Genomic DNA, 25,873 nt, shown 5'->3' with positions numbered 1-25,873 from the left:
AGAAGAGGTAGGGACACCAAAACTGTTTGATGTAGCAGGCTGTAAACATGGTCATTTCTCCTGTAAAGTCAGACATTATAACATGGGAGGCTATCAGGACTGACTTGCTCTTGGTCTTTGAGCCCCAAAGGTTATCACGTGGACAATATGTTGTTCAAAGATCATTTAACCAATCAACATGTGGAAAATTGATAAAAAGCACACATTGAACTGAATTTGAACTTAATATTTTTTTTACTACAGTCACTTAAATTAATTAGATGGTATCATTTTTAAAAACAGTCTTTAGGTTAAATCCTCTCTTGTAAAAAAAAAAAATCAAATAAAAATATTTGGACTGTGGCATTACACAGCTGACAGGGAAAGCATCCATCTGTCCACATGCAGCCTCAATCTATTTATAAGGTTGCCAATGACTGACAACTACTCCTTAGGCATACTATAAAAGACCAGTGCTGGCTGAGAGGCTGCATGTGTAGCTATTGATTACCAGTCAGAAGAGTATAAAACATTTGGGAAACTGTGAGATGAGAAGCAATCAGGAAAGCTAGCTTCCCCTCAGGCAATTTATAGACCCATTTGCCTTTATTGTATGAAATATTTTCCAATTCTACACCTTAAGGGGAAGCTATAAGTTCCACATTGTGCAGAGAGCATGTGCTGGAAGTCTCGAGGCCCCCCTAAGGGCACTGCTCTTCACCAGTACAAATCCTTGCAAGGTGAGAGGTCAGTTTTGTGTGTATGACATACTGTTACTTTACATGTTTGTAGATAACCCCAGATCATTGTCATGGGAATTGTTTAGTTGTCTTGAATGTATTTTGTGTGATTTAAATTCAGATTTATCTCATTTTGCCACATGCAGTGCATTCAGTAGTATGCTGAGGATACGACCAAAGCCCAAGGTTAAGGCTCTGATTTATCTAAGAGGTCAAAATGCCATGGTAGCAGTGTGTGATATACACGAAGTGTGTTATACCTTGAACTGATGGATTCAAAAATGTGTTTATTGATTTTTAATTATTATTATTCCATCGTGCACTGTATATAAACAAATCATATATCATAACCTCGTCGGTTTTTGCAAACAAACGTTGCAGTGCATGTTGATCTGTAGGAAACTGGGGGCTGTCTTATTTCACTGAAGTGCATTTTGCTGTCCATCTGTTTTCCATTGAGGGAAAATATGCATAATTCATAATCATTAAATATATGAATTGGTTGCTAAGCGTCACTGAAGCGATCTTACACTCTGAATTCAGCCATGTTCACACTTGTTTAGAATCTGACAGTCAGGCTGCTGTTTTTATTTTCTTAATGACCACAACAAAGATGAGGAGTCGCGGTGCTGTACGCTGATATCATTAGAGAGGAGCCACGACCCGTCTGGTCAAATGAGATCATTTTTCCAAAGCATGCCCTGGGCCAAGTCTGATTAATTTGTTACACATTGTGTTGGCTTATTGTACCAGCTGCATGATTCGCCCTCATTTTGTTGCTGGTCATGATGAATTCCTACTGAGCAGGGAAGTTTTTAAGCACAAATGTGGGGAATAAGCACAAGCTATCGTGTCAGCGAATCAAATTTTAGTATGAAAACTTCAAAAGTGGAGGAGAATCTTTTCTTATTTGGGGAAAGATGTGGTGAACAGTTTAATTAATGCATGTTAAAGATTTAGTCTGATAGACTACAATATCTGTGTGTATTAGAAAAATGTTTGTATAAGACTTAACATTAGATTATTATATTTCCAGTGAACACATCATATAGTTTAAAAAAAATTAATACGTTAGAAAAGTGTAAGAAGTGGGACTGGCTTTTGTAAATTTACATTGTCTACTTGTAAATGCAGTCAGTTAATACAAATTACAAATAATTGCAAAACAAAAAAGTGTAATTGAATGAAATTCGCCTTATATAAAAACGTTATTTCTCTTTAAAAAATAATAAAACGCCATCACTGCAAATTAAATTCGATTGACAAACAGATTCAAGTACATGCATATGTCTAGGACATACATAAACACATAGATATATGCACACATGAAATCAAAGTGAGTTTTTCTTACTGCGCACAGAGACCAGGTGTTAGGTTACTTTATCTTTTTACCTTGGACCAGTGATGGGGGCCTAATCTGTTCATCCACACTTTGTGGATTTACACCAGTTTTAAAACATTAGTGACAAATGTTTCTTTAATCATGGAAATAAGAGGTAAATTTCATTTTCTATTTTAGAGCACTTCTGTTTGCACTTCTACGTTAGTGCTGACAAACAAAATCACCATGAGCATTTTATTTATTTATTTATTTTTAGTTTGAGAAGCCAAAATTTGGCACAAATTTGCCTGCTATAGTTTCCCATCAGATAGTTTTGATCACAATGAAATAAATAAGCTTTTTGCTCTGTCTATTTGCATTTCTTTCCATTTATTTAGCAAAACTCCAAAACTGGAAGTTGTTTTCATTGGCATCTAAATGCATGTAACCCAAAGACTGGAAATAACAGATAATTATTTTCCCCTGCAGTGCTCCTTGTTTGAAGGGGGAAAGGGGCGATCGCAACTGTTCAAACTTGCTTTCCAGCGTAACTTGCAGAGGTAGGCTGTTTGCTTTTTCATTAACATTCACTGTTTACATGATGGCCACAAATCTGTAGGGCTGCTCCTAAAATCTCTTTCCCACCACCCTGCAGAGGACAGCTAACTGCACAGGTTTGGCTTTTATCTATTCTGACTGACATCAGTTAAGAGAGTATAATGCATTAATGCATTATACCTGCTGCAGTGCAGATTCTTTTTTTTGAATGCATGGGCGTCCCTCCCACAGTTGGAAACCATGCTTCTTGGGTTAGGCAGTGATTCAAAATTGACCGCCGGTGTGGAAGCGAGAGTGTGTAGTTGTCTGTTTGTCTTTGTTTTAACCTTGTAATGATCAGAATGTTTTTGTATATCATTGACACTTTGATTATGGAAGAGATGCCTAAGTCAAAACTTACATTAATTTATATAACTTTAATTTATATATTTGAAATTATCAGACAAGTCTAAAAGAACACACCAAATGATACTTTAATAAGTAGCATCAACCTAAAATTAGTTTTTTGCAAATGCAAATAAAGTTTTGAACTGTTGTATGTGAACATGTGACAGTGTCCTGACAAACAGATCACAACCAACAACTCAGTTCATACTGGTTATAAAATTGTGTATTGCTGTTGACACCTGTGTCTAATGTGTCTCTGAGGTGTCCAGCTCACTGCTTGTATTCAGATTCTGTTACTTAGTACGTGACCACTACTAAAACGTCAAAGGGCACAGCTGTTTTGTCTGTCTCTCACCAGGCAAGCACAAGATTTGTTTAACAAGGGTGAGCAAACACAGCAAATGTTTCAAGTATTAATGTACATATAGTGGGTATTCCAGCTATTGACACAAACAGGACAAATTAATTAGTGACTGTAAAAAAAAGCACAGGACAAAGAAAAAAAAGGAGAACTTTATCCTCACTATAAAAATGGCATCGGAGCTGTAGTCGAGCTTGAAATTATAACCTGTTCCCTTAACTTGCTATTTTTATTCATGTGCTCTGTGTGTAACTTAAATCTGCTGATCTGATTTGTTAACTTAATTAAAATACACTTAATTTAATCATGTGTCACCAGTTAACATAATACAATTAAGTTGGGTAACCATCAAATTGTATTTAAATCTCTGTACTTGTAATCTTATCACCAGGACTCATTTCTTTGTCTGTCTTTAGAAAAAGGACTGGAGCCAGTTGTCTGTCAGGCTGATGTTTTCTGGGCCACGTCAAAACCAAACGTTTCTGAATGATCTTGAAACAGAGAGCTGTTTCAGGTGTCCTTTTCTCGGCGATAGTTAAGATTAGTGCAAAGCATGCACGTCTGCATTATCATATAGATCAGGAGTGTCAAGATCATTTTATTACACATACGGTCCACTTTGATCTTAAGTGGGGCAGACCAGGAACAAATGTGTAAAAATACAGGAAAGGTCCAGGTAGTTCATTGTCCAGACTGTCCTGTAATAATAAAATACTTTATAGAGTGTAAAGTTTAAACTTTCTTTAAAAAAACAAACAAAACAAAACAAAAAAAATTTCTTCACATTTTCCAAGGCTGTCTGATAAGCTGAATTGGAGTCTTTGCCAGGCTAATTAATATAGATTTCAAGGTTTGGTGCAACATTAATGAAATCGTCTTTTCATGAGAAAGCCTACACAGGACATATTTACTTTAACGTTTAGTATAAGATTTAAACTGTGACAAACTTGTTTCTTAACCCTGCATCTTGCACTGAGAAGAGAAATGTGAATGTGAGACCTCCAGGAGATCAGAACTCACTAAAGCTAACACGTTTGGAATTTAATCTGATGATCTGTTGGTCTGTTTTGCTATGTTTACCACATCTGTTTCGATTTTTCAGCTTATTTGCTTTCCAGTTAAAAAATATTTATTTCATTCTTTTTTGCAAATATGAACATAACCTAAACTGTTTGTGAACAAAAAGTGAACAGTATTGACTAAATTCTCTGCGCGGTAGGAAGTGGAGCTCAGATAAACAGGCAGCCCGGCTGGAAATAAAACTGCCGTTTGGTTGAGATTATTGATCACATTAATATGCAATGATTATTTTCTCAGAGTGAATTTGTTGTCTAAATAGTAGTTTGAAGCTGTGTAATTAAAAACAGCTTTGAAAGAGACTCCAGCAAAGGGATTTGACATTTTAAGAAACATATTTTTGAAAAATAGCTATTGAAGTGTTTGTTTCTCAGCACTTCAGTGGAGGATATTTCAGACTGAATTATGGTTTTTAAACTGCAGATGAATGCTTATTTCTACCATTTTTTTAAAAAAGAAAAGGAAAACAATGGTGCATCATTCATTAGGGATTTTATTTCTTTAAAAAATCTATTTTATTTTGAAGGGGAAAAAAAGCCACTTGATAATAGAATTGATATGTTCTCAGTGGCTGTGGGCAGTTCAAAGAGTGCGAAGAATGTGAACAACAAGAACCAAGACCACAATGTCTTATGTCATCACATTCAAAATATGCTCACACAGTACAGTTATGTTAAACTGCAACCAGGCACATGAAATTAGCTTAGCTTTGTATTATTAACATAAATACGCATAATCTTTCTTTCGGGAAACATAACTAAACTGGGAGAAGCCCAAAGTACACTTTTCTCTTTAGAGAAAGACATAAAAAGTTAATGTACAAAAAAGATTTTGATTAGCATGTTAAACACAAAGGCTGGGAGAAGTATCATCACAAAACACTTTACTTCTTCCTCATAATTTCCCTGCTAATGAAACAGAAGTGTTATAATCATAGACTGTACATAAGAGATGGATGTAGCCACCATGATGTCACCCATTGTTTGTGGACTACTCTTTTGAAGCCAGAACCGTAGGGCATGTGGCTAGCTAATGCTAGTTAGCTCACTTAGCAAGATCCATAAGTCGTATGAGAGCATCACACACAGATAGGTTATCTCCTAATTAGTACTATAAAATCACTCTGAGCATAGCATGAATCCTATTTACAACATTTTATTGCAGCAACAAACTCAAAAACACAGTATTGAAGTCCAATTCAGTGGCTAAGATTAATTGTGATAACACCTAGCAGGCAGCTAGCTATGATCGCTAGACATCTATTGCTGTCACTCAGAACAGCCATGCTGTTAATTAGGCATAATTTTTTGCATTAATATGATTTAAAGTTAACCCCCTCAACCAGTAGAATTAGTTAAAGAGACCAGGCTGTAAACCCGTTTATTTATGTTGCAAATTTTGAGATTTTAAGCTTGCAATCGATGACTCAGCGTTGCTCAAGCCTCTAGTGGCCATTAGTAAAACTACAGTTTTTGGCATTTCCTGTTGGTCCCAAAGTTTGTGGTTTGGTCCAAATATAAAGCAGCAGATCCCATTACCTAAACATCCACATCTGTGTCTTTCATTTAACATCGCCACAAGAAGAATCAATTATCAAATAAATTATGAGTCTTGTTAGAAAACAGATACATTGCTCAGATATTTTGACTTGTCACCGTGAAAAAAGTGTTACTAATGCATCCCAGCTTACCATCATAACCTAACATGCAAAATAACAAGACTCTAAAAATGAAGCAGTCAAATTGAATTGATTCTAATGTGGCTGTTGTTAAAAGGCCATTTTCTTATGTCTTTTTCAAACTTAATATTGCTGACCTTTGATACTGTGGCTGGAAAAAAAATCCTTAAACAAACTATTATATTATCCATGTGTGCATGTTTGATTGTGATTAAACTGAGAATAAACTTTGTTTTGGATGCCCCTGGACTTTGTCTTTAATCTAATATTGTTTCAAACTTGTAAGTGGATCCTCCTGGCAGCAAGAGAGTGAAACCAGGAGAGAACATGTGGTCAAAAATACTTGAAGCCCACTGGATGGAGCTAAACATCATGAAAGTCTCTCTTATCTAGCTACAACCGACCAGACGATTAAATCCCAAACCAAACCATCTAAACGCAGCCACTCTATAGAGATCCTGGTGTCTGCGTGTATTTGTAAGTGACTACACTGACAGTAATAGAGTATGACGGGTATTAATAAAAGGCAGCTAAAGAATGTGAACAATTTGGGATTAATCTTCGAATAATCCCAAATTCTAATTATTCTAATTCTAGCTTATTTTTTGTTTTCATGCAAAGTTTTAGGAAAAAGTGTTTGTAGATGGCGCGGATAAGTTTCGTAATCACCTCTAATTGACGCTGCAATAGGACAGAAAATAATGTGTTTTTATTAGATAACTTGCTTGGATTGCAACGACAAAAGCCAAATGCTTGAAGTGAAAGTAAACGGCTAATGAACATAACATAAACAGCTGAACAGAATTTGAACTTAATGCCTCTTTTTTTTCCACCCAGAATTTATATTCTTGACAGTTTCCACTTTCACTTAAAAAGAAAAAAAAGAAAGACCAAGTGTTGACCCAGACTTAAAATGTTGGTTTTAATATAGTTTCGCACCGCTGATGACTCCAGATACATTTATGAGCATTAGCCAACAAAGCAAAGCAAAGTCTAGCCCAAACAAACTGGGATGAAAGGCGCCCTTTGATCCCTGGCCGACCGTAGTGACTTCAGCACTTCAGCTCGATTGTTTTCAGCTGAGGTTTCTCTGGGTGGCTTCACTTCAAGCTACAGCTGAAACTGCAGGAACAGGATTTACTCGGGATTTAAGAACCACAAAGTTGGTTCACACACACAAGAAAAAAAACCTCCAAACTAAACCAAACAAGCCTGTTATTTTCAGAGTTGTTGCAAGTAGCCCCTCAAGTTATTGTGATATAGCATGACAAAAGCTCTAACTTCATGTCTTTGAGCTAAATATATACTGTCTTCTCAGGCCCATAAGCTCTGTCATTTCACACCATTACCGGTGCCCCGCGCAGCTTTATGTTGAGGCTACGACAGCCCACATTCCGTCTGATCATAGTTGTGTGTGGCATTTCAAAGAGTATTATGAGAATGTGATTAAAAAAAAAAAAACTATTTTCACGTGACCCCTGAGCGCTTGACCTCTGATGGGCTAGCGCAGCGTAGCACTGAGCCTCAGACTTCCGGGACAAGCTGCGAAGCTCATTCTTCCCGAACCAGACGTGACGAGAAGTGGACGACGAAAGGAACGTATGGGGGAGAAACTTTTTTTGATGATCTGTACTTTTTGGAAATCACAACAGTTACTTGACGAAGCACTCGTTTATAGCAGAATTTGAGATCACTATAGGGAATCCAAGTACATTTCAACAGAGGATTAAAACGAAACGTCGGGACAATAAGGAGCGAGCCCTCATTCTGCAGCCTGTAAGAACCAAGGAAACGTTCATTAGCAATAAAACCAGATGTACATTTAATATCAAGCACAGGAGCCCACTAAATACCCCCCTCCCACACACACACACACACACACACACACACTCTCTCCTCTATTAAGATATTATTGTGTATTTGTTACTTGTGGCCAACATAAATAGCTTTATGTGCTTGAACATGTTGACAAAGCAGCCATGGCTCATTGGTGGTTGATGGATGGCTGTGTGTGCCTTGCTAATTATTAGTACACATAAAAGGATGCTGTTATTTCCAGACCTAGCCTCAGCCAGAGGGGTCACTGGGTAAATATGGAGCCATCAGTCTGCGACCATATCACTCAATCTTGATGTATGAGCAAAGAGGTACAAATTAAACGTGCGGCGACCTTCTAGGGGGTACCGCATTCAACAGGACGCCATTTGGGATAATTCCTGTATGGGGTTCAAACAATAAGCCACTATAGCACATGGTATAATTACTTTGTATACACACATCTGGAATTAGGCTCCCTGAGGAAGCTAATACACTGAGAAAAAACAAGCCGCTGACCATTTTAAAGTGCAAAATGTAGTATGTGTGGGTAAGACAAGTGGAGGGACTGACTTGAAATGCTGACGAATGTGCAGAAATTCTCGATCCTCACAAACCAAAGCTCTTCTCTGAGCACACGGGTCAGAGGACATCACTTGTCAGATGTACAGTAACCCTCGCATCTCTTTGCTCGCCTGCTATTTTCCCTCCACGCTTGCAGGCTTCCCACTCCAGTTACAGCCATCTTGCTTCTATTTGACGACTGTACTGCCCCCCACTTTCCATACCAATCTTATCCGTGTCATTTTGACAAACACTGCGAGAGAGATGTGCCGCGCAAGAGGCTCCAGAAAAAAAAAAAAAGGGCTGCATCTGGATTTTATAGCAGCTCAATTTTCTCTGCTGGTGTGTGGCACAGATTGGATGTGAAGAGCTGGACCGGCTAACACGGAGTCTGCGTGAATGTCAACTGTAGACCGATATTAATATTGATCCGCAGATTGAGACTGCTGTTGAGGATCAGCCGCAACATGATGTGAGGCACGAAGAGAGCATGACGCAAATACCCCGAACACTGGGAGAGGGGATTAGTCGTGGGCTGCTGTTATTATCTTGGAAACGTGGTTACCACTGTGTATCCAAGTAATTTCTGAGGACTGCAGTGCTGTTCGTTTGTCGAGGGTATAAGGAAAATTACACTTACACTCCCCAGGAGGATTAGTTCATGTGCAAAACCCCAGGCTTTTCGTGCAGTTTAACAAGTTTGAACAGTATTTTTTTTAAAGTCGTGTACAAATATTTATAACTTTATTGATAGTTTACTTGTACAAGATGTACATTCATATTTTGTGACTCAAAAGGGTAAAAAAACAAACTGTACGATGATTCATGTTTAGGCATGCTTGCATATGAAATGGTAATCATTTTAATGGGTACAACAAATTCCATGGATTGTTAAATTCAACCGTCCCTGAAATGTTTGTAAACTCGGACACGCTACATTTTTTTTTTTTTTTTTTTTTTTAGGCAAACAACTTACTACAGCCACACCCCCCACGCCACCCCCCAATTCAAAATGAAACACTTAATAAAAACATACAAAAATAAATGCAAAGCCATGTAAAAATGTACACTTGTAGTTCAACTATTTAATCTTTCATAAACTTTCAGACAAAATAATAAATAAAACACCCATATGCTTAATTTAAAATGGAGACATTAATAAACATTTCTAAATGGAGGTCTGGTAAGACAGAAAATGTTGTTTGGAGACTGATCGAGGTCACGCGGACCTGAAGCGGATCCATATATTTAGCACGGGTCTGACAGCAGTGTTTAAAAGGTTGTCAAAATAAACGATATTTCATCCCAATGTTTTTTCTGGAACAATTTGTAACATACACGTTGAATTTATTTGGAAATTAAGGATGAAAAAGACAAAAAAAATCACATACAACATGCAAAATTAAACTAATCGTATCATAAACAACTGCTCGGTTTGGGTTAGGGTGCTGATTTGCTGATAAAACACTTTTTCCTAAAAATGCAAAAAGCAAAAAGGATTTCTTCGACCGTTGGTGGAGTACTTAAGAGAGCTTATTTTCATCTACCTTAATTTCTGCTGAATCCAAAAATGTGCTCATGTCTTTCCTCATAAAAGCTGTGCCTGATGTATAGAAAATTGTCTGAATACATAGGAGGTTATGTAGGGATATGGCACCTGGTCTTTAAGGGGGTTTTCTCGAACTAAACAAAATATACACTGCTGTAGAAAAACTGGTGGGTTTGGCAAATAAACTGAACACTCCAACAGTGCATGAAAAAAATAAAAGTAAAATAAAGTCATTGGGTCTCTTTATCATTGAGGACTAACTGCTAGCTGTTTTTACTTCTTTTTTTCTTTTTTTGCTATTTACAGTATTGCACTTAAACTGCACACCATTGCATTTCAGTTTGACTGATGCTTTCTTCATATTTTTTCAGAATTACAAAAGAAGAAAAGAGGAAAAAGGAAAATCCCATTTATACCCTTTATCTAAGATAATTGTTCTTTTTGCTGATCGCGTGACGATATCAAACCCAGCTCCCCGCTTTAATTAATAAAGTAGTATCTGCTTGTAGTGCCATTTGTAAACACCCACGTGTGAGACCTGAAGTGCAAAGGCGATCTTCACTTCTTTACCCAAAAATACAACACAACAAACAGAAAGGAAAGAAAATAATAAAGACAGAGCGAGAGAGATAGAGCACACTTTGAGGGAGAAATGCAAACCAAAAGTCTTGCCAGCACATGCCCGACAACACAAAGCAACGTCTCTCCAGTCTGCGACTAACAACAACAAAAAGAGGGAGGGAAAAAAACGGATTTGTTGCTTTTGTTAGAGCATAAGTCCATCAGAAGAAGGGTATCAGGCTCTAATGGAGGCCTTTGACTTTGAAGGTGTCGGGGGGAGCATGTTGGATGGCAGTGTTTAAAACAGCTGTCGAGTGTTAATGTCAGGTGCGGATGGAAACCAGTCCCAGTAACGGTCCTCCATTAGAGCTCATGCACTTGGCAGCAGCAGGGAACACAGTGGTTGGAGACAAATATGGCCTTTTTTTGTTCTTTAAATGTTTTCTTCTTTCGTTTCTCTAGTGAGGAGCGGGGCACGAGGGGAGGGAGGGGGGATTGGGGAGGCGGGTGAAGGTGAGAGCCGTTCCAATACCTCGGTGGGGTGATGTTTGGGTCTGTTTCCCCCCCCACACACACACAAGTTTAACCCTTTGCATTGTCAACATGGCGTCAGCCAGCGTCAGCGAGGCTCTGCTTTTGGCCCTGCTGCTGCCTGCCAGTTTGCTTTGTTCTAACATCTTCTGGTCTGACGGGCCCCGGGCCTGGCCCTCAGACAGACATCCACATGTGTTTGTACGGTCCTTGGGATGTGATCTGTGCCTGGAGTGGACTGAGCCACTGGCCCCGCAGAAGTCCTGCCTGTTGGGCGAAAAGTAAAAGGTGATTTCATTGGTATTTAATTACCGTTCTCTACAAGTGGTTTGTTTTGGCAGCTGGTTTTGTGACAATTTTCTCGCTCCCCTCCTCCTTTTCTTTTCTTTTTTTATTTTCTTCCTCCACTGTTCTCCCCCTTTCTCTCTCACACCCACTCTCTCTCTCCCCCTCTCTGTTATGTGTTCCTCTCTTTCATTCTCACTCAGTGTTTTTGTTTATTTTAGTTTTAGCTGTGAGTGTCACGGCCCTTTCACAGGCTCAGTCTTGTGTGAGAGGCGATTATGGGCATCAGGCGAGCGGAGGGGCAGCCCGGTGGGGTCAGAGTCCCAGAGCCTCGGTGTGTTTTCTTGCCTTGAGTCGCAGGTCGGCGATGCTCGAGTTCTTGCTGTTGCTTTTGGCGGCTGCTGCCACCGCCGCCGCCGCCGAGGCCGAGTCGGCCAGAGATGCGATTGGTAGTCCGAAAGGAGGGGGCGGGAACATCAGGTAGGGCGCGTGAGCGGCCAGGTGAGGGTGCAGGTGAGGGTGGGAGTGGGCGGAGTGGGTGACCCCTTCCAACTGGAGCTGTGCTTGGACCTGCCGAACAGTGAAAACGTAAAGTCAGAATGAGCCCCTCAGGACAAGTGTGTGTGTGTGTGTGTGTGTGTGTGTGTGTGTGTGTGTGTGTGTGTGTGTGTGTGTGTGTGTGTGTGTGTGTGTGTGCAGGGAGGATTTAGGTTTCACAGTCTGACACTATTAAATTCCCCCTCAAATGTTACCCCCTCAAAGCTGTTGCTTACAGTGTGTTTTCTATGAAAATAGTTAAGGGCTGCACTCTGCGCTTTAGCCCTTTCTTCATGTCAGCTATTCTAAATGTTAATGAATCATACATTGCTCTCAGACACCACATCCAATTTAATCGCCTAGAATCAAAGTCTTTCTAGGACCCAGAACAGATTTGTTTAATTCAGACTGAGGACTATGGTATACCCTTGGAAATACGCAGTCTTGTTATCCTGATTATGTATTCAATTGCATAAATAAACTATTTTGCACTGAAAAGATATTCACATATTTGGAGTTATAAATATTTATCCAGACATATTCCTGAGTCAAGGGGAGAAAAAAAAGAAAAAGAAACCATAAGGAGCATAGGATATCAGTTTTCACATTCTTGGCAATTATTTTATAAGAAGTAGGTGAAAATTAAGCATCCGCTTACTTCAGAGGGAGAGAGCTGAGCCTGTTGCCGTGTCTCATGTGTTTCAAACACCACAGGAAGAAGTGGGAAAACTCAAGTATTTCTAGCTTTCTTCTCCAACCAAAATAGCACGATAGAAAGTCAAAGTTTTAACTTGACTAAATATTATTTTTAGTTGTATTTTAGTATAAAAATGCAAAAAGGGAGATTTAAATCGAAGTTGTTAAACGAAAGGGAAAATTAATTTGTACCCGCGAGTTTGTAGTTGCTAAGCGCTGCAGCGGCATCCGAACAAAACCTTCTGCAAAACAACAAATTTTTCCACGTATCGCGTTCACCGAAAGAATCGGGGAACAAACTGCAGCCGTGACTGATAATTTCCAATTGTATAGTGCGAACGCGATTGGTTACACAATGCAGAAGGACCACTGGAAAAACAAATCACAGTTATGAAACTTGATTTTGTGGGTTATGGCAGAAATTAATCTGTCTCTGAAAATGGAACAGGTGACGTGGGTTCAGAGTGATTGTGTGCTTTCGGCCCGGCACACACACAAACTTTGCATTGCTTTAAAAGACACAAGTCTTTACTTTTTTGTTGACAAGAGGTCACGACCTTACCCATCCACCAGCCGCTAGCCATCTCCTCATTTCCCATGCATATGCAGCGTTGTAATATCTGAGTCCATGCATGCCTAGTGCCTGTTTCAACCTCGTGCAACGTGCCTCTCTCTCAGTATGCAGGCCTCAATCCTCCACCCCTGCCAGTGCAGCTCAACGCCAATATCCATCAGAGCCCACTTCATTCCCCGCTTTCATCATCTCTTTTATGTGCTCACGCCCGCCGCACTGTTGGCTTAATTAGGCCGTTGCTTTTAGCCAGGGTCAAGCAGACAACACAGCAACCGGGACGTAGAAGCAGACAGCAGCAGATCAAATGTCTGCCCACCTTTCCTCTCCCTGTACGGTCCAACCTTCTCCCCACAGCCAGAAGGTGAAAGGTGCACTGAGGTCTCAACACCCCCACCCTTTCACTCCCCTCTCCACTTATGCACTCTTTCATCACTTCAGTCTAATAGCTGCACATGGCTTATATACATGCATGTGGAAGCACAAATATAGAAGGCCCACTCTGACACCAATTCCACCGCATATCCAAGCGCAAAACAGTCCAGTCTCAACTTTTACATTTATTTGACGGGTTTTTTAGAGATGACGCATTACTTGTCACCACTGGATTATTTATTTTCCTTTTTTACATTTAAGATTATTTTGGTTTCTGGATTATTTTTAGATTTTTCAAGCTTTGTCAATTACCGCAAATATGAAAACATGGCCTACCTGTTGGAAGGGCATCCGGAGGGCGCCCATATTGACATAGGGTGCTACTCTGCATGCGTCAAGGGGACTGCCGCTGCCCAGAATAACACCTGGAGAGAAGGGAAAGATGTCTGTCAGACAGCCAGACAGTTGTTGTTATGTGAGATGAGGAGGTCACAACTTTTTTTTTCACATGCAGTCATAAAAATGGTGAAACTGTGTCAAAATGTAATCAGTAATAAATTCACTAATAATAATATTAAGAGGCCAAAATAAAGGGAGCAAATTGCATTCACCTTTGTGCATCTGGTTTTCTTGTTTTCGACACTTTGCTCTCCTGTTCTGAAACCAAACCTGCAATCGAAAGAGAAAAGAACTGATTAGAATAGATGCAAACAGTTTCTATCCTATTTGTTGTCATATTTAAATAGTGAAATTAGATTGTCATAAATGGACAAATTTATTTATTTTTTTGGAACCAGGCAAATAAAAACAGGGGAAATCCAACACACGCAAGCAAATAAAACCTAAGTCACGTGTGTTCACAAATAAATACGAATTGTAATAATTTTCAAAGAGGAAAAAAATATTAGACTGTAAATGAGACTAAACTAATTTATAGATTAAAAAACATACTTTTAAAACTGAGCTAAATGGACTGGTTCTTATATAGCGCTTTTCTACTCAAAGCGCTTTACACAACTGCTTCATTCATACAAGCACTTTTTTCTTTGCTCTGTCTAACATGCACACAGAGCAACATGGGGTTAGTATCTTGCCCAAGGATATTTGGCAAATGGGGATCGAACCACCAATCTTCCGATGACCTCCTCTATCTCCTAAGCTACAGCCACTTAAAGTCACTGTAACTTAAACAAAGTTCTAGTAGGGTTGTAAGAAAAAGTGTAGCAATTTTACAAGGATACTGTGATCCTTCAAATAAATAAATAAATGTCATTAACTACCTTCCAATTTGCTGACTGCCTTTGAAGCTGCAGGCTGCGGGCCTATTGTTAATCACCATCAACTTAATTTGCCTCGTTGAATAACATTATCTCCCCTCCCCTTCGACCCCCGCGATGATTATCGTTTACAGATGCGAAAATTAGCGACCGGTGGCGGACCACAAAGGGCGCCGACTGATGATGTTGCTGACGACTCGGGGTGCCGTGACGCCGTTTTTAAGCTGCGGGGGAGCGACGTGCAACATCGTGTCGATGGGACTGCAATAACAGGGGAAGTCGATAAAGCGTCCATTAGGGACCGAGGCGAGAGAGCAGGAGATAACAACGAGGCGAAAATTACGAGGAAAACAAATGTCTCGCTCTCAGCTTCACAAAATATCATCCAAATATAGTTTTTACAATAAAACCACAGCAGTGAGATTTTCCTGTCAATGCATTATCAATGTCTATAAATCCTGTCCACGTAGAGTACATAATTATTATTATTATTATTATTATTATTATTATTATTATTATTATTATTATTATTGTCATCATCATCGTGGTGTAGGCCTGAAGCTAAACACTGCACATTGTCGTTATTGTTTGCGATTGTTTACGCCGTGAGTTATTAGCTCTACAGCGGTAAATGATGGTAGGAAAGGTGTTTATGAAAATCCCAGGTGATTTTGCATAGACGCACAGTAATCCCTCAGATAAATCAAGGCTAATATTAGACGGGCCCGAGATCAATTCCAATTACGTGCCAGTATGTTAAGCAAAGTGAACTACACTGGTTCAGACAGTTATTTCTTCATTAAGGGCCACTCAATGATGCGCTTCACAAATACCCTAATCTCATTTCCTTTTTGATTTTTTATTAGAGACAGTGAATAATGACATTTAATTTAGCAGCGCGCCAGAAACCCAAAGATATTAGTCCTAACCGAATTACTGCCTGCTCCTCACCAAGCTCTCATAACTTTCAATTAGATTCATTGACAGCTGCTCGGAGCGCAGGTTCACAGCCTGTAACAGCCCTGCTGCAATTCGCTCTCACTAAATCTGGAGAAAACATGTGCCAGTGCGCACCCCCCCAAAAGACAGCCTGAAAATGCTTCATTTTTTTTTTCCTTCATCTTTTTCCCCCCAAAAGAGAACATCGGTAGGTTCCGAGTGTCTATTTGATAACATAAAACACACACACACGCAGACTCGGTCTTTATCACTCATATTTCCTCCATAAATAATTTTAATGCACGCACTTTATTAGCGATAATCGCAGTGTACTGCTGTCAACTAAGTCCGCTCAGGAAAAAAGGTAGTCGGTGGCTTATAAAGCTCTATGATGCGGCTTATTCATCCGATTAGATATAGCTGAACAGCAGCAGAGTTGGCCCAGAATTGAATTATTTCTAATCTGTTTTTATGGGGACACTACATCAAGCCAATGGCAGATATTACAAAGAAAATGAGGAGCGATACGAGTTGACATAAGAGCGCGTCCCCTGAAGCAGCCATTCAGGCTCTTCATTCATTTTAATCACTGGCTGGATTTCTTTCTTCTTTTTTTCTACCCGCAAGGATGCTCGGATCGGAGGCACAAGGCTCCACAGGCCTACCGCTGCAAGTTCAGCTGGCTCTGAGGCTATCCATCCTGGACGGTTTACAACTGATTTACTGCTACTGTACGTGAATCTTTCATTAAACACACACTTTTAAAAAATAGTTATTTGTCATACTTGTTAAGAGGGCATGGTGAACCCTCTACATTTGATATTTTCCTAAATAAATATTTTTTTTAAATAGTCAAATCTGCGGCAATTGTGCAGTCATGTTTCTAACATTTATAAATGTCGTGAAACCGTCTCCCTGTATGAATATTAGGACACCACAGAGAAAGCTAGACGGGGCTTTACAAACCTCCCCATAGGAATATTACAGCAATATTTCAGACGTGGAGCTTTTTCACTAACAAGCTGGATCATTTATTTGTCAAGTGGTCAACCTGTCACTAAACTAATGAGCTCCTAGCTTTTTATTCTTCTGTTTTTTATTTATTTATTTACTTGTATGTTTCAGGACACACGATGCGACCTGTTTATGTTCCAAAAGAAACCAGAAATTTTTTTAAAAAGTCGTTTTTTCACGTGGCTCACACGCAGTCTTGCGTATTTCGAGTCATTTCAAAGGATTTTAAACGTGCTCAGTGTGCGAGCAAACACAACAGAAAAGGTTTATTTAAAGGCTCCAAAATGACTGCACAGTTTTATAATATATTTTCAAGTTTTTATAGCAATATGCGTGTTTTATAGCAAAATTATTTCACGATGGATCCACATGGTCCGGTTTTCCACCTCAAAAGCTAAAAATATATTTTCTTATATTTTCGGTTAATTACAGTGGGGTTTCCTTATAGAACAAATTAAGGGCTGGCTAGATCACTAACATATTTCCCACAAAGCAGTGACGCCACTTAACAAATCACCCACACACACGCGAGCTTACAAGTGTTGCTTAACAACAGCAGAAATATTTTCACACTACAGCCGTCAGACAGACAGACAGACAGCAAAGCTTCTTGGCCGCTCCTCACACAGCAGCAGCAACAGCACGATTTCCGCTCTGCATCACAGACACGAGAGTGAAGAAAGTGAGTAACTTATGTGGGAAATCCTCACCTGCACTCTGGCCTCGGACAGTCCCAGCCTCTGGCTCAGCTCCTCTCTCATGAAGGCGTCCGGGTAATGCGTCTCGTCGAAGAGCCGCTCCAGCTCGTTGAGCTGCTCCAGGGTGAAGTTAGTGCGACTCCTCCGCTGCTTCAGTTTGCCCTGTGCATCTTCATCCTCGGACTTCACGTCCTCCTTTTTCTCCTTACACTCATATATCCCTGTTAAACGGCCCACGGGTGGTGGGGGAAGGAAACAATTATTATTATTGTTTTTTAAAGGAGAAGATGCGTTTAAAATTCACACATGCACACATTCCAAGCTCAAAACACACATATCACAAGTGCGCATTAAGGGTTCCCCCCCATATAGTCAACACTGGGCCCTGACAGGGGGCCTTAGGCCTGGCACTTTGACAGCAACACACACACACATTACACAGCTTAGTTCTTCGATAGAGAGGCCCGTGGCTGCATTTCCAGCCTCCATAAGTCAGCGTGTAATGTCAGTGCCGTAATGGAAGTAAATCAGTCAATATGGAAGCCTAATAAGGGTATAAGCGATTTAAAGAGCAGAGAAATAAGTCCCGGCTAAACGGAGAAGATTTAGGCCTAATTACTCACCTCCATAAAACAGACCTTTAGGATATCCATAAAAATCATCAGCCAACAGATTTTTTTATTTAATCACACCATTACGCTGCGTGGCTGACAGTACACTATAGCCTAATAAAAATAGAACAGCCTATATAAGCAGCTATTAAGTGTTATCAGTGTTAATTTTAGCAACACAGCTGACAACTGCTGCAATTAATGGCCTTTTCTGTCTCATTTTACTGTTTGTACTTTGCTGACGCCGAACTGCTTTTTTTCTCTCAAATGAAAGTCATTTTAACTTAAATAAAATCCGATCAGTTTATGTTAAAAAAAGACAGATTTAATTTAAGTTATAGGGCTGATTATTGCCCCATAGTGCTGACTCCATTTTTTTAAACTCTTCTTACAGGATAAATATAGAAACAAATCCACTAAATCATAGTTTTCTGCCCACTGCACATTTGTGACTGCTGAGTGAAAGGAGGCCTGTGCTCCTGCTGTATGCTACTTCACAGACTGGAAATGAATAAAGTGGTTTTTAAAAGGTAGATCTATTTATGTTTTCAGCTTACACACGATTTTGCAACTGAAAAAATAAAAAGATTTATTGCTACTCTAGAGTGTGCAGTCTAAGGTAGCGTGGCAATCGGCAGTCCTGCAGGCTATGGGTTTATACACTGCATCATAATTACATTATATTTAAGCTTTTAAACAACGCCTGCTAGATTGTACAAGAATACATAATTTACTAATAAAGGCAAAAGAAAATACACTGCAGTGCTGACTTAAAGTAGGTTGTTGCCGGATAGTTTAATACCGGCATAAAATGATGACATATAGTCCAAATAAAGCTAAAATCATTATTAAACATTAGACATTTAATACGATTATATTCTACAGAACAAATCTTGCTGTATTTTTTCTTTCCTTTCGTTTGCAAACTATCATTAAACAGTTAAAGCGATGGTCTGGCGAAGGGCCCGCCTCCTGCTTTGTAAAATTATCATTGCAATAACAGATTAATGCGTTAACTTTGGGGAACTACATTGACTAAACGCGGTTACGTAAATTCAACTCTTTTTTATGCGCGTAGATTTTGTAAAATTATAATAATTAAAACAACAACAAGAAAAATGCTTCGCTCCGGACACACCAGACAGCCGAACTTGAGACATTTTCCCCGACATCACGCGGGAGCATTTCTCACAATTAAAGTGAAAACCTTACCCTCTGTCGCCCTCGTAACATTAAAGTCCTTCAGTTTCTCCTTCTCCAGCTCGACGTGGTCCTTGAACAGATGCACCGGGCAGTGGTTGCTCTCCGTAATGTCCTGCAGGTTTGTCTCCGGGCTGCCCAGCTCCCTCGCCCTTGTCAAGCCGCTCTCCAAAACTTCCCTGTACGTGATACTCTCTTTGCTGCTCTCCTTGGTTTTCTGATCGAACGATTTCGACACGAATGCCGTAAGTTCTTCCATGGTCAGCTCTGTCGCTCAGTAGTGCTCCTGCTCAGGGAAATCCACCGTGAATTCTCAGCATATACCGTCTCTATATACCAGTGTACAGCTCACGGATACGCTCTTTTAGGAGGCTGGCAGCAGCGATAGATAGAAGGGGTGGAGAGGAGGTGAGATCACTCCTGCTGTTGTGACTGTGTATTTGAGAGCACACTATTTATACACGGCCACCTCAGCCCAGCGCCCCCACCCCTTCTTCCCTCGGATCTCTGTGTCTCGAGCAATTACAGGCCGGCTCGACTTTGCAGAATTCAACTTTCAGCAGCTTTTTTTCCCTCCTTCTTCTTCTTCTTCTTCTTCTTCTTCTTCTTCTTCTTCTTCTTCTTCTTCTTCTTCTTCTTCTTCTTCTTCTTCTTCTTCTTCTTCTTCTTCTTCTTCCACAAATCAATGATGGAACTGATGGAGGCGGTTAATTGAATTACGGGGTCATTAAAATGCCTATGGTGGCTCACTCCTGTGAGGAGGCTGTATATGGCTGTTGTGTCTAATTAATTCGGCGAAAATTTAATTAACGCGATTAGGAGATAGAAATGCGGGGTTTGTGGAATTTCGCTTTGATTTCCTTTGTCATTTGTTGACAAATGTGTTTGAACCTTTATGTGCGCATGAGTCACCAATAGCTTCTGGTTTACATGCTTTCTGGACTTGTCTGAACTGGAATTAGCACACAAGATTCCTGAGAGCAAAAGGCACGGAGGCAACGATCAGCATTATAAAGTTGCGAGTGAACTGAAAATATGAGGACTTGCTTCACAATGAACGGGTACTAACGCTGAGCCAGTGAAAATTACAATAGATATTAATAATGCCTAAGTAATGTCTGAAAAAAACAAGTGACCCCCTCCTCCAAACATTTATTTTCCTCAAAAACAAGTGCAGCCAAAATTTATTTGATTGGAGTTCTGAAGTTATTTTCCACTGCCTACTGCAGATAAGTGCATATCATATAAATGCATACAGCAAAAGAGCGGAAAGTAGCCGCATATAAAAGCAACAGATGCATAATTATCGGATAATGGTGTAATTAATATTTTGGTGCTCTAAATTCGGGTCTCTTTTGAGTATTCAACTGGAATCCTTCGCGGTTTCCGTTTACAAATAGGGAATAGAAATCAATAGATATCAGCAGTGAAAAAATGTGCCCTCTTTTTCATGGGAATAAGTGAGCCCATAATGGCTTAACGTTATCTAAGTCGTTCATCAGTCCAGCACACAAACACAAAAAGGCCGAGAGAAGAGTGCGATCCCCTGGGTCTGCCGCCCTGAGCGGCCCGCCACTGTGAAAGTCTCATATCTCAGCCCTGTAATGACTCGGTTTGATGTCTCTCCATTTATCAGTAAGCCCGCTTCACATCACTGCGGCTGACGCACAAGTCGCGGTCTCTCCCATGTTCCATGAACTGCGCCTTTTGTTGTTAATAGACCTAAATCCTCTTTAAGACGCAAATCTGCGCTCCCAGTCGTGTGCCTCGATATCATCCCACAATAAAGCGGGGTTTACAAAAGACGCGCGTGTCTGTAACGAAATAAAACACCAATGGGGTTTTATAAAACGGAATTAAAGGCGATATTGAACTTCTACGTACAACTCCTGCGCTCCATCTAACTTTGAGGGTTTTTTTAAATACACTTTTTATTTTTATTTCTTTATTTTGTCCTTTAAAGTATATTTATGTTGGATTTGAGATTGGATGTACATGCAAAAACTAAAAAAAGTCAGACACAATAAACCAGTTTTTAGAAATATAGTATTTTGCTACCACAGATGATTTTTGAAAAAAGTATTGTTGGATGGTGTAGTCACACCTAAACCTATGCAACATTCTCTCAGTGAGACAAAAAAAAACACGCCAAAACATTTTCCCAGAATGATAAAGGAAAACATATTGCCAGAGGGCCTATAGGCAGCGCCTGTTTAATATGAATGACGAGCACGGCGCCCAATTAAAATAAGACAACTTATAGCAGCGTGTTCTCGTGTATCTGCTTAATGTTTTACCACGTTTTTATGCCACTTCATTGTTTCTGCTGAATAAACAATAACCGAAGCAAAGGCACATTTCTTAGCTCCACTTTCTCTAAATATTTATTGCACAGAAATGTTTCTGCATGTAATCTGACAGACATGAGCCATGTGTCGGCCAATCAGCAGCAGCCTGGAGGAATATCAGAAGAAATCCAGGAGGGATGCTCTTTACGCACCAACGCTGGTGTCGCTACAGTTTAGTGGCCAAAAAAAAAACCTCTTAAAGGGGCCTCAATCATAACTACACTTGCCGTTCATTCCCCACGATTCAAACACCCCCTCCTTTCCTGCTTCACGGAGGAAAACACGTATTTTATTTTATTTTTTAACTATCCAATAACTTAATTATTATCGGTTCAGGAATCGTTATTTTAGCGGAGACAAATAAAAGCTACTAAGCTACTATGTGGCAGAGTATAAGATAAAACATTATCATTATTATTATTATCATTATTATTATCATTATCATTATTATTATTATTATTATTATTATTACACAGTAATTTAATTATTTATTTTATTTAATTAATTTAAAATTTGTACTTTTTTGTATTTCTTTTTTCTAAAGCATACATGTATAAGAATAACGTTTTATTTTATTTGATGTTATTAATGCCACTTTGTATATACATTTGCATTTACATTTGATCATTAGCTATTTATCCCATAACATTAATATGATCACATTTTATTACTATTTTCATTTTAATGACATTTATATACACGTCAGTGTTGCTATTATAAATTAACACTGTCTATAAATCTAATAATGTCCTGATCAGGGAGCTGAGGAATTCCTTCTCTACCTGCATGTGAAGGCTTTGGAACATTATCAAGACATCAGCAGACTTAAATGAGTCTGTGCTGGCTGGTGCAGAGCAGAGACAGAGAGACAGAGAGGAAGAGAAAGGGGCTGGAAGAGAGGGTGATAAGGTGGGGAAATACTGTAGCAATGCGAAGCAATGAGCAAAACAGGATTGTGTTGCCCCCATTGATCACAGTTCAAATTTACACATCTGGTCATCGTTTAAATATTAGAAGTGAACCGCTTTGGAGCTCTGTGAAGCATGTGTGAGGAGTCTAATCCCTCTGGGCTGTCAATACTCACTTTTGACAGAGGAGGAGTAGGGAATACTGAGAGGGTCAGAGCAGTGTCTGCCTGGACACAAGTCTCACCTCCAGCAAAATGCCACAGCACTGCTTCAACCTGCTGCCTCTGCCAAACTAATCCCTCGTGTGTGAAGGGGGGGTAGAGCCTAAATGCAAATCTCACGTCCTGTAAGTTTGCCAAAAATGTTTTCACTCATGAGAAGAGTCATTTATGAAATATTTCACCTGCCTAAACTGAACAAAAGGACTATTATTTCGTTGCTTACTTGTATATTTGTGCTTAACAGTGAGATTGAAAAACAGAAAGAAAGACGATAAAAGCTGTGTGTTAACATGCGTCCATCCTCTTTTCTTCGCACACCGCTCCAGTAAAGCCACGATATGTGACAGCTGTGATTGTCCCAAGACGATACAGTGACTTTTAAAATTTTTAACTTAAAAAGCAACTACTACACCTCTGGCTTCTAATATAATTTCCATGAACATAAAGCCTTTTTTTGTAGAAATGCACTTAACTCCAAATATCATCATCTGGTTCTACAGGGACAGAGTAACAGCAAAAAAGGAAAAAATTCAATAAGGTGGTTTACTTCAATCTGATTCAACAATGCAGAGCTGCTGTATAGATGCGATCCTGCACAGAAACAGAAAATTGGATTCTTCCCCAATACGAGAAATTTAAACGTGTCCTGTGAGGACAAAGAAGATTTGAACTCACAGTCGTGTTAATGACAGTGATTGTGTGTGTGTTTATTAGACTTCTCTGGCCTGTCTGCGAGTGCCGGGATCTCACGGTTGTTACATTGTCTGGTGCCTTCATTTAGGTCCTTTTGCAGTGCTGCAGCAGTCCACAGAGACTACAGGCTGTTCTGTGTTCAAAAGCCTTGTCTGCCATCTAAATGAGGCTTTCGGGGCAAAAAAAAAAAAAAAAAATAGAAAAAGAAAAAAAAATTCAACATGAAAATACCACAATGTGCTAAAGATTAGCTCATACTCAAGTGGGATGTTTTGGGAATATGTTGGTTCTCCTTTTCGGATTGTTATTTTTCCTTGTGTATTCTCTAACAGCTATCTACCCACAGGGCACTGAGGCCTCTAGTTTAGTGGGGAAGGGAAAAAAAGGCATGAAATTGATATTATACCCTTAAATACAGCACAGATTTGCAGGGAAAACACAGTAATCCACTGACAATGCTTGAAAATCAAACACATATTTCTTGCTCGCTTACAAGCTTGTTTACTCTTGAATCTACTCTTTAATTACTGCCAGCTTCTTAAAACTGACTTCTTTCTTTATAGGTATAAAAAGACCATTTTTCCTCTATGCAGTACCTATAGAGATGCGGTTATCCTTATGGTCAAAGGCTCTGGGGAAATGCAACAATTTATACAAATCAATAGCATTCAAATAATTCATGACTGATCACATGGTGTTTTAGCTCCTTATTTGCAGTAGAAAACCATGTTTTGTTTTGCTCCCAGAGGGCAACATGAAAGACCCGGGGAGAGGCGGGGAGAATTGGGAATGGAACTGGAAAGAGTGCATGAGGATAATAGGAGGACATTGATCATTTGGTGCACAAGAACACAACTGAACCTGTGAGTCAAGGCTAACAATATGTATCATTTATACATTATTTAGACATGTCTGGGCTTTCCGTGTGCATTTTCTTACATCGGGTTTGCATCAGCATCTTTGGAGGGGACACAGCGCGGTGACCTGAGACGATAAGAAGAAAATGTTGTAATTTTTATTGTTCGTTTAGTAGAAAAGAAGAAGAAGAAAGAAAATATGTAACAACTACCAACGCAGCAGTCAGTTCTTTCAGTGCTGTCCATTTGAAATTACTATTGTGTGTGGTGGAAGCAAATAAATCCCAATTTGGGCAGTGTTAGTCAGTCACAGCTTGTAATAAAAATTAATTTTGTAAATGTGGAGATGGATCAAGTTCCCTCTTGGCAGGGGGACCATCCCACAGACATGTTAACAACGTCTTCAGAGACCAATGAGGCCCATTTACAATAAGTGTCTGTTTTAAGTCGCTTGCTTTGTGTGTGTATGTGCGTGTCTCACCACAGCAGGCTATAAGAGGTCCCTCTGGTGTCAGCCGGAGAGAAGCCATTTGAGGCAGACTGGCTTTAATGGAGTGATGCTACACTTTCTCAATCACACAATTAAAGCCTGGTCTGCAGAGAGAGAGAGTTCTTTTCTGCTTGTAGTGCAGGGAGCAAAAGAGAAGGAGAAAGAGGGATAGCATCTTTTACATGGGGTGATTTATGTTGTGGTGCTGAGGAAAGAAGAGTCCTTGATAGATGACTTCATTAGAATTAATTAACAGAGCCAAAGACCTGACACAGACAGAGGAGACGGCGGAGAGACAGAAGGGTCGCTGGTGGATTTGAGGGGAGATTTAGAGATAAGAAAACAAGGTGAGGAAAACACAGAGAAGAGGTCTACCCGGGAAAACAGAGAGGTAGAGCGGGGGAGAAGACACGAATGAAGAACAGATGCCAGAGATTAGGATGTGACACATGAAGAGGAAGTAGCCTGTTTTTCTCTCTAAAGGGTAGCATGTGATCAAACACGAGTGCCCTCTACTTATAAGGACTGTAAGTAGAGGTTGTTCAGTTTCACGTACATATACTCTGAGCTTCCTTTCTGACAGGGGTATGCATGTACACATAAAGACATAAATCCCCGGTTAACCACCTACAGTTGAACACTAAAACTAGCTGCACAATGCCAAATGGCCCGTTTAGAAGAAGGGCACAAGCGTGTTCAGTGTTAGACTGATCCGGCATGCCGCAGGCTGTATGTTGGCTGAAGGCAGGCTTTGATGGGCCAAATCACTGCCTCGCTTCTATCAGACATGTCCATCATCCTCATCCTTTTAAATCCATCATCTCCGCTCCAAAGAGACAGAGGCCAGAACTCGCAGCAACTACAATCAAACCGGAATCTGCTTTTTTGTACATCTCAAATATTGTTTGACATCTTTAGATGACATATAGACACTTGCAGCAGCTAAGACTGGCGTGTAGTATTTTTGACTTATCCTGGCGAGCCTCAGCGTTGACATTTTGGGCATCTGCTGGACACGCAGACAAGTGGTGC

At 39.8% G+C, this 25,873-nt stretch overlaps 1 protein-coding gene and 2 long non-coding RNA genes across 4 annotated transcripts in view; 1 reads left to right on the top strand and 2 right to left on the bottom strand.

The window, feature by feature from the left end:
- LOC147311254 (uncharacterized) overlaps positions 1-16,529 on the top strand; it is a 70,993-nt gene extending 54,464 nt beyond the window's left edge. Inside the window, exon 4 of the long non-coding RNA XR_015125428.1 lies at positions 16,429-16,529. This is a non-coding gene — a long non-coding RNA (uncharacterized LOC147311254). The remainder of the gene's footprint in view (positions 1-16,428) is intronic.
- shox (shox homeobox) lies at positions 8,704-19,742 on the bottom strand. 2 transcript variants are annotated; one of them, XM_086267243.1, is made up of 6 exons: positions 19,337-19,742; positions 17,526-17,734; positions 14,197-14,254; positions 13,922-14,031; positions 11,755-11,976; positions 8,704-11,388 (listed from the first exon to the last, which is right to left on the bottom strand). In XM_086267243.1, the coding sequence occupies exons 1-6, from the start codon at positions 19,581-19,583 to the stop codon at positions 11,299-11,301; spliced, it is 936 nt and encodes a 311-aa protein (XP_086123369.1). In that variant the 5' UTR covers positions 19,584-19,742; the 3' UTR covers positions 8,704-11,298. The 2 variants fall into 2 exon arrangements, with proteins under 2 accessions (XP_086123369.1, XP_086123370.1); XM_086267244.1 differs by having other exon boundaries at positions 11,258-11,976; positions 13,922-14,010.
- A 3,823-nt stretch (positions 19,743-23,565) lies between these two features.
- Positions 23,566-25,873, bottom strand: part of LOC147311252 (uncharacterized) — an 82,897-nt gene continuing 80,589 nt past the window's right edge. The window contains exons 4-5 of the long non-coding RNA XR_015125315.1: positions 24,434-24,478; positions 23,566-23,663 (exon numbers count right to left, since the gene is read on the bottom strand). This is a non-coding gene — a long non-coding RNA (uncharacterized LOC147311252). The remainder of the gene's footprint in view (positions 23,664-24,433; positions 24,479-25,873) is intronic.

This window comes from Aulonocara sp. 'chitande type north' Nkhata Bay, linkage group LG16 (assembly GCF_057382095.1).
Source record: "Aulonocara sp. 'chitande type north' Nkhata Bay isolate Kocher_YH1m ecotype deep benthic linkage group LG16, A_spYH_male_GT1.1, whole genome shotgun sequence".
Lineage (NCBI taxonomy): Eukaryota > Metazoa > Chordata > Actinopteri > Cichliformes > Cichlidae > Aulonocara > Aulonocara sp. 'chitande type north' Nkhata Bay.
This window is presented reverse-complemented; position numbering and strand designations above follow the sequence as displayed.